The following is a 14,490-nucleotide window of genomic DNA, read 5'->3' as shown; positions in this document are numbered from 1 at the left end:
CACTGAATAGCTGTTCAGGCGTGGTGGTGTGAAGCTTACAGCCATTCAATAAAATAAAACATGAGCCAAATGGAATGATTTTTCAAAGCCACCTACTTTGCAGAGTAAAACAATTAAAAATTTGTATGAAAACGGTCTAAAAGGAAGCCTTTTATTTCACCAATTTCCAGTCCTGTCCTGGATATTTTTAAATTTTTAAATGCTAATTTGAAGCAATTTTGCAAGTAAAAAAAAAATTAAAGAAGCCTTATTCTTTCATTTTGGGAGAAAGCCAAGTGAGCCTTAAATTGTGAAGCTAATTGTTTTGAGGACTCCAGTCTCTTGCCCCAACTCCCCTCAGGATTCCAAATTACAGACAGCATCAAGTGGTCAGCTTTTAGGAGCTCTGGGTCCTAGAGTACTATTTTAATTTCTAAGAGGTTAACATTTCAATGTGTCTTTAAAGGGTTGTTTTATGGAATTCTTTCCACGATTACTTTAAGAGTCAAATAAAAACAGTTGTTAGTGATGGCATTTTATTAGGGCAATTTCTGGGGTCAGATTTTTAAGTTTTGATTACTTATAATCAGAATATTGTTCCCTTTCCTACTTCAAGTATCCAGACCATAACCTCTGAATTTATGAGGGTGGGTGGCTCTTCATTCTTGCTAATATGACCAATAATTTCCAATTATACCACACTTTATAATGTGCACACTATACCCCATATAATGATATGTCATTTCAATGTAGCTAGCCCATGAACTTCTACAGGTTTAATGGGATTTTGCGTATTTAGAATTTCATCATAAAGGGGCCCTTCGGAATCATTATAACATCAATCCTTTCCCATTATAAGACTCAGCTCTCTTACTAGGCAAGAGCATCAGGGCGCAAGGCAAAGGCTTAACCTACCCGTAGGTTGTAAGCCAGTTCCTAATAAAAGCTGTAGCACTTGGGGATAACATTAATAAATGGCAATGATGACATATTAAAAACTTTTCAGTGAATCAGGGGATCGATCAGGAAGGCGGGCCATGATTATTACTAAGAGAAAAAGTCCTTACGACTTGGAAGTAATATTTAGATCTGCACGTTTTCTTATTCACTCCTTTTGGGGGAAAGAACTGTGTAACTGGGAGCAAATTAAGTACAAAATAACTCATGTTCCATTTAAGTCACAACTTTCTAACTGTAACTGTCAAGGCTGAATTAATCAGGATATTTAATACCAAAGAGAGAAAAGGCTTGCTTTTAGAATTTCTTTAAGGTAAGAAGAAAAGGAATGATATGTAGCTGAAAGAGTAGATCCCCAAGCCTGGTGATAAAAACTGTCAGCCCTTATGTGTTAAGGGCTTATTTTTTTTTTTCTTGAACAAATAGTGTGGCAGTGTCTTTAAGTTAAAAAAAAAAAAAAAAAAACCCTCTACTGAGCCTCCATAAACCCTGATTGTATTACTATATCCTATATGCCTTATGTGAATGGTCCTTGATTTTTTTCTTGTCCTTTAATACATGAGGGATAAGTACATGAATACACTTATGGCCCATTAGGAATGTGATCCTACACCGTAGGGAGGAAAGGGGGACAGAGGGAGTTCCAACAAGCCCCCACTGTCCTGTGGATTTTAATTGTTCCCTAGTGGACATGCAACTCTGAGTGTATATGGCTATGCACACACACCCACAATTAGCCCAGGGTAGAATCTGAGCTCCACTTGAGACTATATAGGTAATATTTCAAACTGATTGGCATTTCCCCCCTGTGGCCTTATGCATAATAAAGTCCTCACAACAGACTTTGGAAATCATTAAAGTCTGACTGAAGCACACGTAAGAGTAGACGGTCAACACTGAGTGATTCAGAAGCTCATTCTCCTGGCGAGGAGATTAAACAGATCCTTGGTTTTACTTCTCCTCCTCTTTCCTTTTCCTTTTCCGGCTCACTCTGGGGGCATGTCTCTCCTCATCTGCCTCTCCATCAGAAGGTGGTAAGGGGAAACAGTGGATGCCATCCGCAAACTTGACAGTAAGCCTAGGAAGAGACTGAGTCATTGAATCTACCTGCTGAAACCAGGGCTGGGGATAATGATTATTCCTGCTGTTGTTCTACCCAACCTGTACTTCAACGGTGAGCTGAAAGTTGACTACACAAACCTTGCTTTATATAAGCCTATGACGACAAAACACACCCCTTTTAAAAGTAACTACTGAAATATGCTACTTAAAGGGACCATGTGAATCTTTCTACACAACAAACAAAAAATGAATTCTTCTGTAAGAGAATAATCACCCTACTCCCAATTTATTAACTTTAAAGACTTAATTTTCTTGAAGTAGCATATATCTGTATCAGAATTTCACTCTGGAAACTGTAAATGCAAGGCATATTTCTTTTTGATAGAACATATGCTTTAAACTCTTTCACATGTAGTGAAGAAGTATTTCAAAACTGAGAGAGAGCAGTGATACAAAAAGCCAGCACCTGGTAGGAAACACCTAAAAGAAAGAAATGATTATATTCAGTCTTTTTTTTTTTTCTTTAAATGAACGTTACCTTTGTGTCACAAGTATTTTCCCTTCCTTCTCCCTGTAAGTCAGCCTGAAATCTCATTCTAAACCTATAATCAATCTTTTTTCCCCCACTGTAATCCCTTAAAACTCTGGGCTATCACACACACTTTTGACACTGATGTGTGTTTTCTTCTGGATTGCTTAATGCATATATCAAGTATCAAACTGCTTTGCATCCGTGACTGGCGGGATAAAAGACCTCTATATAAAGGTTTGCTCATAAAAAAAGGGCAGGAAGGCAGTCTTAGGAAAAGTCTAAACTAACCAATTTTTAAATGCGTGAGCAGACGCTGTTAAGGACTAAAGCAGTGCTTGCCGATTTTCCCACTAATATGATCAATGTACAACTGAGCAGACAGAAAAGCCTTAAAGTTACCATCCCATTCTCTACTAGTTGGCTCTTTGACATCTATAAGTTATCAACAAGGTTAAACAGCTTTCAGAATTTAAGCCACTTTCAACATGAAACCATTATATACCATCACAAATATTTCATAAAGCCCAAACTTGGAGAAAACAAGTTAAGTCTCCTGAAATGATGTGAACAAAGAAATAGGGGGAGATACTGGTTAGCGCTGTGAATCCTGGTTACCCATTTGATAATGGTCATGACCCTAATTTCTAATTAGAAGACAAGTTCTATTAATCAGGACCAACAGGCACAAAAAAACAACCCAAAATTTAAAATGTAGCAATTGTTCCTGCAGATATTTTACTGTATTTAAAACCCAGTAATAGAAAACACTTGCCAAGTTCATTTAGTCTCTGACTGAGGCACACATATGTGATCTCCTAATTTACAGCTTGTACATACAGATGTTCACACTTAGTAAAAGGGCTTCTTAATAGCTTTTTTTAATTAAAAGTGTGTTGATAATAGGTGTTTTAAACATATCCAAACAACACAGCTGAACTGACAAATGCCTGTCTTCGTGTCTCACATTGAGGCAAGATTTTATGAGAGAAACGATTATGATTCAGTCGCATGTCTATAGGATACACGAAATCTCCAAAACCTCCAAATGAAATCTTTCATTAATTTTTCTCTCTATGATCTGTTTCCAAGTCGAAAATGTTAGATTGCTACTAGGTTTATGTAGCCGAAAGCAGAACCACACAGCCGTTGCTGGCTGCCTGCAGTTTTTTTCCTTTGCAAAACTTTGAACCCCATCCAGCTTTGACACACTGCCTCTTCACTTAATAACTATCAAGTTTCCCCTTGTCTCCTGTCTACTTTTCTTTGAGGCAATTGCGCACTCAGCACCCCGAGATAATAACACACATCTATAAGATAAAAGCAATGGCATTAATGTAATTGTCTGCCTCTCTCTCTTTAGCCTAATCTTTTTTTTCCTTCAGTTTTGACTGCCTATGTGACACCTGTTTTTGTCTCCTCTGATCCTACGACAGGTTTTCCGCTGACAAGGTTTTTGCCTGACAGAGATTCTGCAGACAAGAACATAATAAAATATGAAGAACTGCTTGTCAGAGTTTCTGCCAATGCTCACATGAAATAAAGAAAAAAAATGACTTTTTTTTTTTTATAAGGGGCCTTGTGATGGTCGCTTTTGGCCTGTCAGGAAAAAGACCTCCCTGGCCAATTTCTCCAAGCCAAACAGGTGTTTTTTTTTTATGTGAGAGGCTGAATTGTTTTTTAATTTTTACTGATAGTGGAAAACATGAACAGCCAAAAGGGGGGAGGGGAGAATTTCTTACCCTAAGATTTTTGCAGGCAAAGGAGTACTGAAGAACTACTAAATAAAAGTGGAAAACATTTCACTCAAGACCACATCTTCTGAATAAAACAAAAATCCCAACATCTGTTAATAATCAAACAAATTTAACTTTTCTAAAATTTACTTCTTGGTTGGTTAGGCTACTAAAACCTTCCACCTACCTTTCCACTTATTTTGTTGTCTGAAGACACAAGAGGAAAAAACAGAGACAAAAAAAGGAGTGAGGGCTGAAAAGGAGAAACGCAGTAACGGGACTAAAGGCACGGGTGTTGCAGGTTGTGCTTACTACTTAAAATGGGAAGAGGCTGCTGGAAAAGAAACTGGCAACTAGGAATCAGAGACTTTCAGATACAAGCAGGAGGTTCCCATAAGCCTTTACTCCATGTGCTCCCTCACGTGGGAGATGCTACAGTGGGTATCAGCACCCAGAGATGAAGAGTACTTCTCCTGAGGCCCCCAAGCTAGTGGAGGGATCAGTATTATAGAAACTACCCTTCTGGTCTCTGTGAAGTATGCTGAGAGTATACAGAAAGGAATACTTAATTGCTCCTGGGGGCGAACAGGTCCAGCTTCCCTGATAACTGGATACAGGAAAGAGCAGACATGATCTAGTGCAGCAGGTGAGAAAACACGAAGGACTGAGTGAAGGAAGTACAGGAGCTGGGATTTGGGATTTTATGATTCTTATATCTATATTAACTACTCTACCAGCAAACCATTTTTGCCTAAGCTTCAGTCCTCCAAATACACTATCTCACACTGAGGACCTAGAACAGCCATGTCTGATAGGAATATAATTCAAGTCACACATATAATTTTAAATGTCTCTAATCTCATTTAAAAAGCAAAAAAATGAACAATAAAACTAATTTTTAAAAATATATTTTATTTAACCCAATACATCAAAAATGTTACCAACATGTAGATAAGAACAATTTTCAATGAGCTATTTTACTTTTTTTTTTTTTTTTTTAAGATTACATCCCTAAATTTTAGTGTATACTTTATATTTAAAACATATCTTGGTTGGGACTAACCACATCTCAAGTGCTAAGATCCAAAATAGTGGCTTCCTTTTTGGACAGTCAGGTCCAGGTCTAGAGATGCCTTTGCATTCCATGGCCAATAAAACTTAAAGCCCAACAAGGCTGTCCTTTCAATTAAATGGGTTTGCACTTGCCTTTGTAGGACCACATGACTATACAAGCAGGCTGGGGGATCTAGAGGCCAAAGGAGGGATTTCCCTGTGTACCAGGGAACAGCTCCAAGGAGAAAGGAATCTCACTCCTGGGTGCCTTAACACATACTGCTTACAAGTCTATCCAGTAGTGGTTTTAACTCCTTAAAATATTTCCTACACGATGCTTTGGCTATATGCTCACTAAAACATATTAACTCAAGCTTCAGAAGAGTCACAAACTTCTACCCTCCCAGAAGGCAAAACCTGGTAAAGAATAAGTTGCACAGACAACATTTTATGCCTCCCAGAATACAAGTCAGAATTTCTCTGAAATACCACATGTATCTCATCCAGTGATTTTACTCTTCAAATGCGGAGGTAAGGGGTGTCGGGGGTTATGGGGGGGACCCACGCTTCGAAGAAGTCATCACTATGACACAAATAGGAGGAGGAAGAATGGTTAAGAGTATTGCTGAGCATCCTGGGTCCTTATGACCCAGCAGCATCTCCTCATTATCTGAACAGAGCATCCTGAGTAAAATGAGAGGAGCTGAGTATGTTTCATTTATAACCCCTTCAATTTGTGTTCTGCTTAACCTGGTGAACTCCAGTTAATTAAGATGTTCCTATAAACAATTAAGCTTCCTGTAGGATCGTTAGCAAGATATAAAAATTTATGATGTAATAAAGTGCAATAAAATGATAAAGTGGTTAGCCCATCAAAGCACTTCACATGCAAGATTACAGGTGTGAAAATAGGCAAAAGGAGCCTTCACCCTGTCTAAAATTCACTTACTTCCGGTTTTTCGACTTTCAACAGATAAGTAACCTTATCTTACAATTCATCTCAACTGATGTGCACTTCTTAAAAAGCTGACTTTAAAAAATAAAGCATTTTGAATTTGTATTCAAATAAGGGCTCAAATGACATTTTAGGGTAAATGGAAGGTATGAAACTAAACTGGACTTGCTTGGGGGAAAAAAAAAAATCACCCTGGAAACACTCCGCCCCACAGCCAAAGGAACTGGTGATCTCACTCCAGTACTGGGCACTGAAGAAAACCTTCATGATGCTCTAGAGAGTATCATTAATATTCAGTCCACTTTTTCATTTAATCCTCCTCAAAACTTCATTGTGCTATTCAGGTAGATTCCTATCACCATTTGAGCTTTCAGATAAAAGAACTGGGGCTCACTAACTAGAGACTGAGACGGGACTCAACCACTGGCCTGAACACACCCAACTTTTAGCCACTTCAACTATGATAAAACATGTCTGTCATGTCAAGGTTGAAGTTTTACTTCTGCTAAGAATTCAGAAATAACATCCAACACTTATTAAGTATATTATCTCATTTAATGCCAGAAAGAACCCTGCAAACTAGGCACTATCATTATCTACATTTCACAGATGAGAAAACAAGAGGTTATGTAACCTGGCCTGGGTCCCATGGATGGCAGGTGGTAGAGCCAGGATGTGAACCTACACAGAGCTGCACTTTTATCTCCTTTTCCCTTATGCCTCCCATTTGTGTCCCTGAAGCTTCTTCAGACCCTGGGGCTCCAGCTCTGTAGGTTTCAATCTCAAGAGCCTCCCTAGAAAGTCCTTAGCAGGGGACCAGCACTGCACACTTTAGAGGCCAGGATTTATCAGATCCACCTCATGTTTCCATCTGAATAAGATGGAGCTAGAAAAAAACATCTGGGGAGCTAACAGGCAGTGAGCCCAGGACTTTGAAGGGGAGGCACTGTTTGTGCTGTGATTAAAAAAAAAAAAAAAAAAAAAAACTAGGGAGTTCAAAGCACCGTCCCAAAGGTGGGCAGGCTGAGAAACAAATCAAAACAAGCAGCTCAGGGACACAATAAGAATATAGTTAATGCCATGAATCAAGCAGCAAACCATTACATTTGTGAGGATGTCCTCCCTTTTCAAGCTTATCAGCTATGATCAGGGAGTAAAGGAGAGAAGCAGAAGAGGGCATGGTGCCCTCGGGTCAAGCAAAGAAGGCTCTTGTGCCAGGCAGGAAAGCAGCTTTGTGTTTGCTCTCTAAAATAAAAATAAGTGGAGAGATGTTCAAGGACTGTGTCCATGGATGGAGCAGGACTCAGCTGTCCCACCAGAGCCAGGAGGCAGCTAAAAGCTGGTTTCCCTGACTAAAAGAGAATTCTGTAGCTAGGCAATTCTTTCAGTGTCACAATCGGGAAGAACTAAGCCTTCTAGAAAGACAAATTCTTTTAAGCAGATACTCCATGAACTCCCACCTTTCCCAAACCAGTGCACCAGGGGAAGAGGACTATGGGGTCTCTATCTGTCTGTTTCTAAACAAAGCCCTAGGAGCATGGCCACCTACTTCTTCCCAAAGGATCAGGTTCTCACTTTGCCACGTCGAAGCCTGAGGACCTTGCTTACATTTTTTGTCGAATCCTAAATACCCCTCTGCAACAATTCTCTCCCAAAGCAAAATTCACTTTTGTTGGGACAGTCTCCAGATCAGTAAGAGGGAGGACGGCACTTTCTTGCAGGTTAATATCTTCGAGCATTATTTTCCTTTGTCAGAGGTCACTCTGTTTTACTCATCTTCCTCTCTTAATCTTGACACATTTACAAATGATCATACAGAAACTGCTGCTCCGTTACTCAGAACGAACATGATGTCATAGAAATGTCATGCTTTATTGCTTTTGATAGCAGACTTCCATTGGAGGTGGGAAGGGGAGAAGACCAGTGAAGAAAAGAGGATGGAAAAGAAAAGCTTATACTTAGTTACAATGGCTCTTGGACTCACGTCAGGGAGAATATTACAGAACTACCAGTTGGGGATAAACTACTTTCACAGATGTTTAGACAATTCATAAGATGAGCACAGACTGGGACAAACAATAAGGACGTGACCTTTCACGAGATAAAATGGAAAATTGCTGGTTTTGATCCACCTTGCTTAAATCCTTATAAAGTACTGTGAAGCCAACAAATCTGAGGAATCTGTAAACAGAATACTGATATCTTGTGATTCTAAATGTAGGATGGACATAATAAGTTTTTGATTATAGAATGCTCAGAACCAATGGCCCTGATTTAGGACTTAATTATGCAAATTAAGCCTAACGGGGGTCATCTTTTACGTGTACGCTTGCCAGATTTGGCAAATAAAAACACAGGACCACTCAGCTAAATTTGCAAGGTACATGTTTATGTTAGAAAATTATTCACTGTTTTTACCTGAAATTCAAATTTAATGAGATGTCCTATATTTTCTATGTGGGTGAGTGTCTCTATAAATACCCCTGTTCTGATAAGACATATCAAGTAAAGAGCTGGGAATTCAAATTCAACGATGCCGAGAAAAAAAGAGAGAGAGAAAAATTACTTCCAGTGGAATACAAAGAAGAAAGGCTTGAAATTAATGGATTATGTGAATATTAAGTCTTACAGTACATTAAACCATAAAGCTGGTTGGTAGATGTCACTAAATTAACTTTGCACTGCTCACCACTTTCTGTGACACAGAACTGAAGAACCAAAGCATACCTGGCACAATACTTCACAGATGATGTGTGTTTAATAAATATCTCTTCATTGATGATCCAGATGACACAGGCCAAGCCTGCTCATTTTACACCTAAAACATCTGAATAGTCTGAATACTGGCAGGAAAACAGCTGGCTTTCTGAGCAAATAATGAAAGGATTTAAAGTCAAAGTATTCTATAAAGAAAATAATTTGCACCAAGCAAGCTGCTGTGGGGTTCATTAACCTATGTAATATATTTTTTTCTTCATTAAGCCGCTTATCCTTGACAAATGCTGACTGGACATCCCAAGAAACAGTGGATTTTTTAAAAAATGTAGTTTTAACAAGTGGGCTTCGCTGGAAGTCAAAATTACTGATCTAGCCAAGTAAGAAGATTCTAAATACATTACCTTTCTAAAATCTGCCCACCTCCTTTATCAAATCAAACATACCCCATCATGTTTTTTTTAAACAGTAATTTTCCAGTTGTCTTGGATTATCATTAAAGTTTCTGAAAGTCACTTAGAATGAAAAATTACTTCATTTACTTCATTAAACTAAAATATAGTTTACTTTTTAACACTTGTACTACTTTATCTTATTGGTTTAGAAAAAGTCATCATCTAGACTACAGACTCTAAAACTAATTTGCAAATAATAAATAATAAAAATGGTTTAGTACAGTAGTCCTCAATCTTTACACCCCACCTCCAGGTGATCAGAAAGGCAACAGAGTCCAATCAGTTACACTTCCCGTTGGAAGCAGAGGAGAATGATGAGTAGGAAGTACTCTTCCTCCCACCCCTCAGTATATACTAGTAAGACGTGCTAATTTGTAAGACAGTACAAAATCTTTGGCTGAAGCTTCAATCCTGTGAATGGTAGAATTACTACCCCTGTATGGCGGGAAAGGGTCAAAATACCACCTACTGAATTTCTACCGACACAAACATTTACATTACCAGTAAAGAAGCTCATTACTGCTCTTATGCTGATACCTTATTTTGGCCATGCTGAACCGAGAAAAACTGAACTTGCAGGAAATGTGTTTTCTTTACATTTTTTTAAGACTCACTGATAATTTTAGGGAAATGAAGGTAAAGCATAGAAAAGACAACACAAACAGAGGAGGGAAAAAAATACAGTTAAGTGAATTAAGTGGCAGTATGCTGGAGTCCTTTAACCAAAGACTGTGAAATATGACAAAATTAGAAACTCTAGGCTATTATACACCGTCGGTATGGATATCCCAAAAGAGCTTGTTTTAAATAATGTTAAATTGAATAAAGCCCTGCTTTCATTATCAAAGTGCAAGAGCTGAAATTCCTTAATGAGGAAAAAGAGCAGGAAATCCTTTATTAATTCAGTAGGAAATACCTACCGGTAGTCAAGGAATCATTTTGGGGTTCCCCTCTCTTAACTCAATGGTGCTAGGATTTCAAAGAAGTGATTTGTGAATAGCACCATGGCCCAGTGAGTAACTTCAAAACTCAGGTGTTACAGTATGATGAATTAATTACTCCTTTTAATTTTTTTAAACATCTTTCTCAAGATTTTTGTAGAGCAACTAATGTCAACAATTCAAGCGGGTTTAAGAAGCAATCTATAAGTCTATGAAGTGACATGTGTGTGCGTTTATGAATAATATATAACAACCCATGAAATCCAACATCTTATGAAGAAACTGAAGATGCTGATAACAAAGAAGATATAGGAAGACATTTAATTCAAAAGAGGCCAACAAACTTCTAAAAATTCATCTTTTTGTAGAGAATCCTTGATACTGGCATTTAGTTATTTTTAACGGCAAATATTAATTTTTTATGATACGATTACAGGTGGAGTATGTTCAGTGCTATGCTGAAATGATTTGATGCGATGTATTTTGGTAGTCCTACTGCTGTTCCATCCACTTTCACAGAAAAATCACACAGTCGGAAAAACAAAGTCACCTTCTCCTTGTCCTACACGTAGGATAGTATACTGAGTAAGGCAGCCAGGAAGACTGCTGTGTCTCACCTCTGGGCAGAAGTAACTGCAGACATGATTTCAGGGTTTTCTGTGCAGGGGGAGAGAGTGAAGCAATTAGTTGAAATGCTAATGGCAAAAAGAGTGGGTGCTCTCATCCCACTGCCAGCTCAGAAGAGAGGAGCCAAACCTTCACTGGCATTCTTGTCCTACAAGAAGGGGGAGGAGTGGGATCTGCGTGTACATATTTTGAGTTGTATATAGAAATGTTGCTATCGTGGGGAAAGAGACGTCAAAGTGATCATATCGGTGAGGAAAAGTTAGATCTGAGAAACTCCGAAATTAATATACCAGAAACAGAGAATTTCTAATGACACAGTAGGAAAAGCCCAGTCTGATGTAACAGAAATACCTTATTCAAGTTTGGGGAAAAAACCACATCCCTCAGAAAATCTTAGAAACAAGCACTGGCCTGGGATAATTTATGTTGTTCGAGAAGGAAGAAATATTGCTTTTTTCCCCCCATTACACTACTAATGTAATATGCACGTGGAAGTTAGACAGATAAAATAAACTGGTGACACAGTAAACTTTTATACTCACAAGGCTACCACAGCAGACAGACGATGGTAACGCAAGATGGCTTTGGAAAAAATGAGAGGGAATGAATGAAAAGTCCTTTGTTTAATGCCTGCCCCCCCACCCCTTATTGCTATGTGTCGTCCAGTTTGTTACTTTCTACATGTACTATTTATTTTAAAGACTTCATATATTTTATCTTCAATGCTCATAATAATCTTACAAGGTAGGTATTATTAACCTTCTATTGCAGACAAGAAAACTCAGATGCAGAGATGCTGAGCTACATGCCATCAAAGTTATGGAGCCAGGATTTGATGGGCTTGGGACATAAGCTATTACCCAGCAGAGCCAATACTTATTCAGGGAAAGGATGATACTTAGGAAATGTTATAAATGGAACTGTGTTCCCCCCAAATTCACATGTTGGAGCCTTCATCCCCAATACTTCAAAATGTGACTGTACTTGGAGACAGGGCCTTTCAACAGGTGATTAAATTAAAATGAGGCCATTAGGGTGGGCCCTCATCCCATCTGGGGTGTCCTTAGAAGAAGAGAAACCTGGATGCACAGAGACACCAGGGATGTGCCCCTCCAGAGCAAAGACCATCCGAGGACACTGCGAGAGGGGGGCCATCTGCCAGCCAGGAAGAGAGGCCTCAGAATGAAACTACCCTGATTTGGGACTTCTGGCCTTCAGAACCGTGAGAAAAGAAATCTCTGACGTTTAAGCCACCAGTCCGTGGCATTCTGTTATGGCAGCCCTAGCAAACTAACGCAGGAAGGGAGAAGAAATCATCGAACACGCTCATTTGCATAGACCGCAAAAGTGACAGCAGCTCAAGTGTTGGTCACAACCAGACTGAGAGTCGTTACAGATTTTGGCCTTGTTCATGAAACAGCAACAAGTTCCATCCCTGGAGGTACGAGAGGATTGTGGCTCTGTCTGCCAGGCACACGCCTTGCAGCATGTTCCCCCCATACCACTCGATCTACCTCTTCCCTCTCTCTCACAGCGACAGGGCTGAAATGTCCCCCTAAGGCCAACCCACACACCCCAACAGGCAAGATACATGATAAATTAAGTGCATTTCAAGGCATGGCCCGGTGTCGTTCCCTCAGATCTTGCTAGAATAACATGGCATTTATAAAAATACAACCCACTGGATATTTGGCACTGCTTGGGAATGAAGAATATGTCCACTTAAGAGCCAATCCCCCAGGCTGTCAAAAAAATCTCAAGCCAGGATTTCTTCTATAAACATTACCTATCTTTTAAAATTCTCCAGTCTAGGAAGTAAAGAAAACGTCTCTGCTCATTTCCAAGCCTCCTTTTGCCTCAACGTAAAAAACATACACCAGACAGAACACGTTAAATGCTCGGTCAAGGCCCACAGCCGGGACAGCTCTGTGCACCTGGCAGAGAGCCTCCACACTTCCGGCCTTGGCCCCGGGTCACCCTCGGCCCGAACACACGCCTCTGCAGAGCTCAGCCTGCACCGGGGCCAGCCCCCTCCGATCGCCGGGCACACTGAAAGGGGGTATTTATGGTTATTTTTTTCAGGTAGCAGCCAAATAATGTTCCCGTTCACTCTCTCACTCACCTTAGACCATACAAAATTTAACATCTGGGAGGATAAACTCTGCCCCGAATGCAGATGACAAGGGTGAGCAGTCACGGAGGAGTGCTCCTCAAGCAGAGAGGGTCTGCCAGCTTCCCTCTGAGGTCCAGGCCCTGAAAGGCCAACTGTGGTATGTCTGAGTTTCCATCGGGTCTGGTGCTTGCTGGCTGCTGCTGTGCTCACTCAGAACCCCACTGTCCTATAAACATCTCGCCCTCTGCTCAGAGCTGCCCACCTGGCCTTACTTCTTAGAGCTGAGAATATGCTATTTGGGAGCTGCAGGCTGCACGGGAACTAACACTTGGAGCACAGCTGACCCCTCTCTTCTCCAGGCCAATGACAGCTCTAAAAAAAAAAAAAAATAACGCACGCTCACACGAACATAACAAGAACGGGAAGACAAGTCCAGATTTTCCTCACCATGTGCCACCCAGCCATGTTTACACTGATCGCAAGTCCTCAGGTTAATCTTCCCCGGCTGGAAACATTCACACGTGCAGTTCACCAGGGTGCAGCGGATGGCCTGGAAAGGAGAGGAGGGAAAAAAGCTCAGCGTCTGTTCTCAGGTACCATATTTCTTCACCATTTTAATAATAACACCCGCTTCCCATTTTTAACGGCTTTAGGGGACTGGAGAGTTTCAAACATAAATTTTGAAACCATCCAAATCTCTTACCAAAACATATTAGAAAACAACACTGATTCACTAACACAATGTTTCATGACATTCACAGGTAAGCTTTAAATCAGAAGCACAGACTGACTAGTATAAGAGTAAAGGACTACATATTCTACAAGAGGCTGGATCTGTAACACCAGGGATCCGAAAGAGGAAAAAAAATATTGCTGCTACCAAATATTCACATTTAAGTTCGTCCACTTGGCAACAGTGCAAAAATATACACTCTCATACAATAATGTTCAAGTGAAATGTTGTTGAAAGTAAAACAGGATATACAAATAATACGATTAGAATATTACTTTTCTTCTGCAGTGTTTCATTTAAATGCTTTATTAATCTTTCAGACACATTTTGAAAGACACGCCTGTTGGCCCAATAAGACCTGGCATATTTCTGGCATCATTTATCACTTCCAGATTTCTTGGGTTTTTTTTTTTTCCCGCCTTGATATATTAATTCCATTTTCATTCCTATTTTGAAAAATGTAAAACAACCCCCACTTTTTTTAATGGTGATGTAAGAAATTAAGTTTAAATTTGTTTTTAGATCAGATGTAGAATTGGAAAAGACTTTTATGTGAATATTTGATATTTGGGACAATTCACCTATATCTTAGAAAACTGAAAGACACACTCAAAAACCTTTCATTTCTTTACAAG

At 39.6% G+C, this 14,490-nt stretch overlaps 1 protein-coding gene across 9 annotated transcripts in view; it reads right to left on the bottom strand.

Annotated features, from left to right (window-relative positions):
• The window catches only part of BNC2 (basonuclin zinc finger protein 2), a 402,347-nt gene that overhangs the window by 129,429 nt on the left and 258,428 nt on the right, over positions 1–14,490 (bottom strand). For all 9 annotated transcript variants that reach the window (XM_057720988.1, XM_057720987.1, XM_057720985.1 and 6 more), the window contains one exon: positions 13,570–13,672. In XM_057720988.1, coding sequence (XP_057576971.1) covers positions 13,570–13,672 — 103 coding nt within the window. The remainder of the gene's footprint in view (positions 1–13,569; positions 13,673–14,490) is intronic.

Source organism: Hippopotamus amphibius, chromosome 2, assembly GCF_030028045.1.
Source record: "Hippopotamus amphibius kiboko isolate mHipAmp2 chromosome 2, mHipAmp2.hap2, whole genome shotgun sequence".
Taxonomy (NCBI): Eukaryota; Metazoa; Chordata; class Mammalia; order Artiodactyla; family Hippopotamidae; genus Hippopotamus; species Hippopotamus amphibius.
The sequence above is the reverse complement of the archived record's forward strand: the minus strand, read 5'-3'. Positions and strand labels throughout refer to the sequence as shown.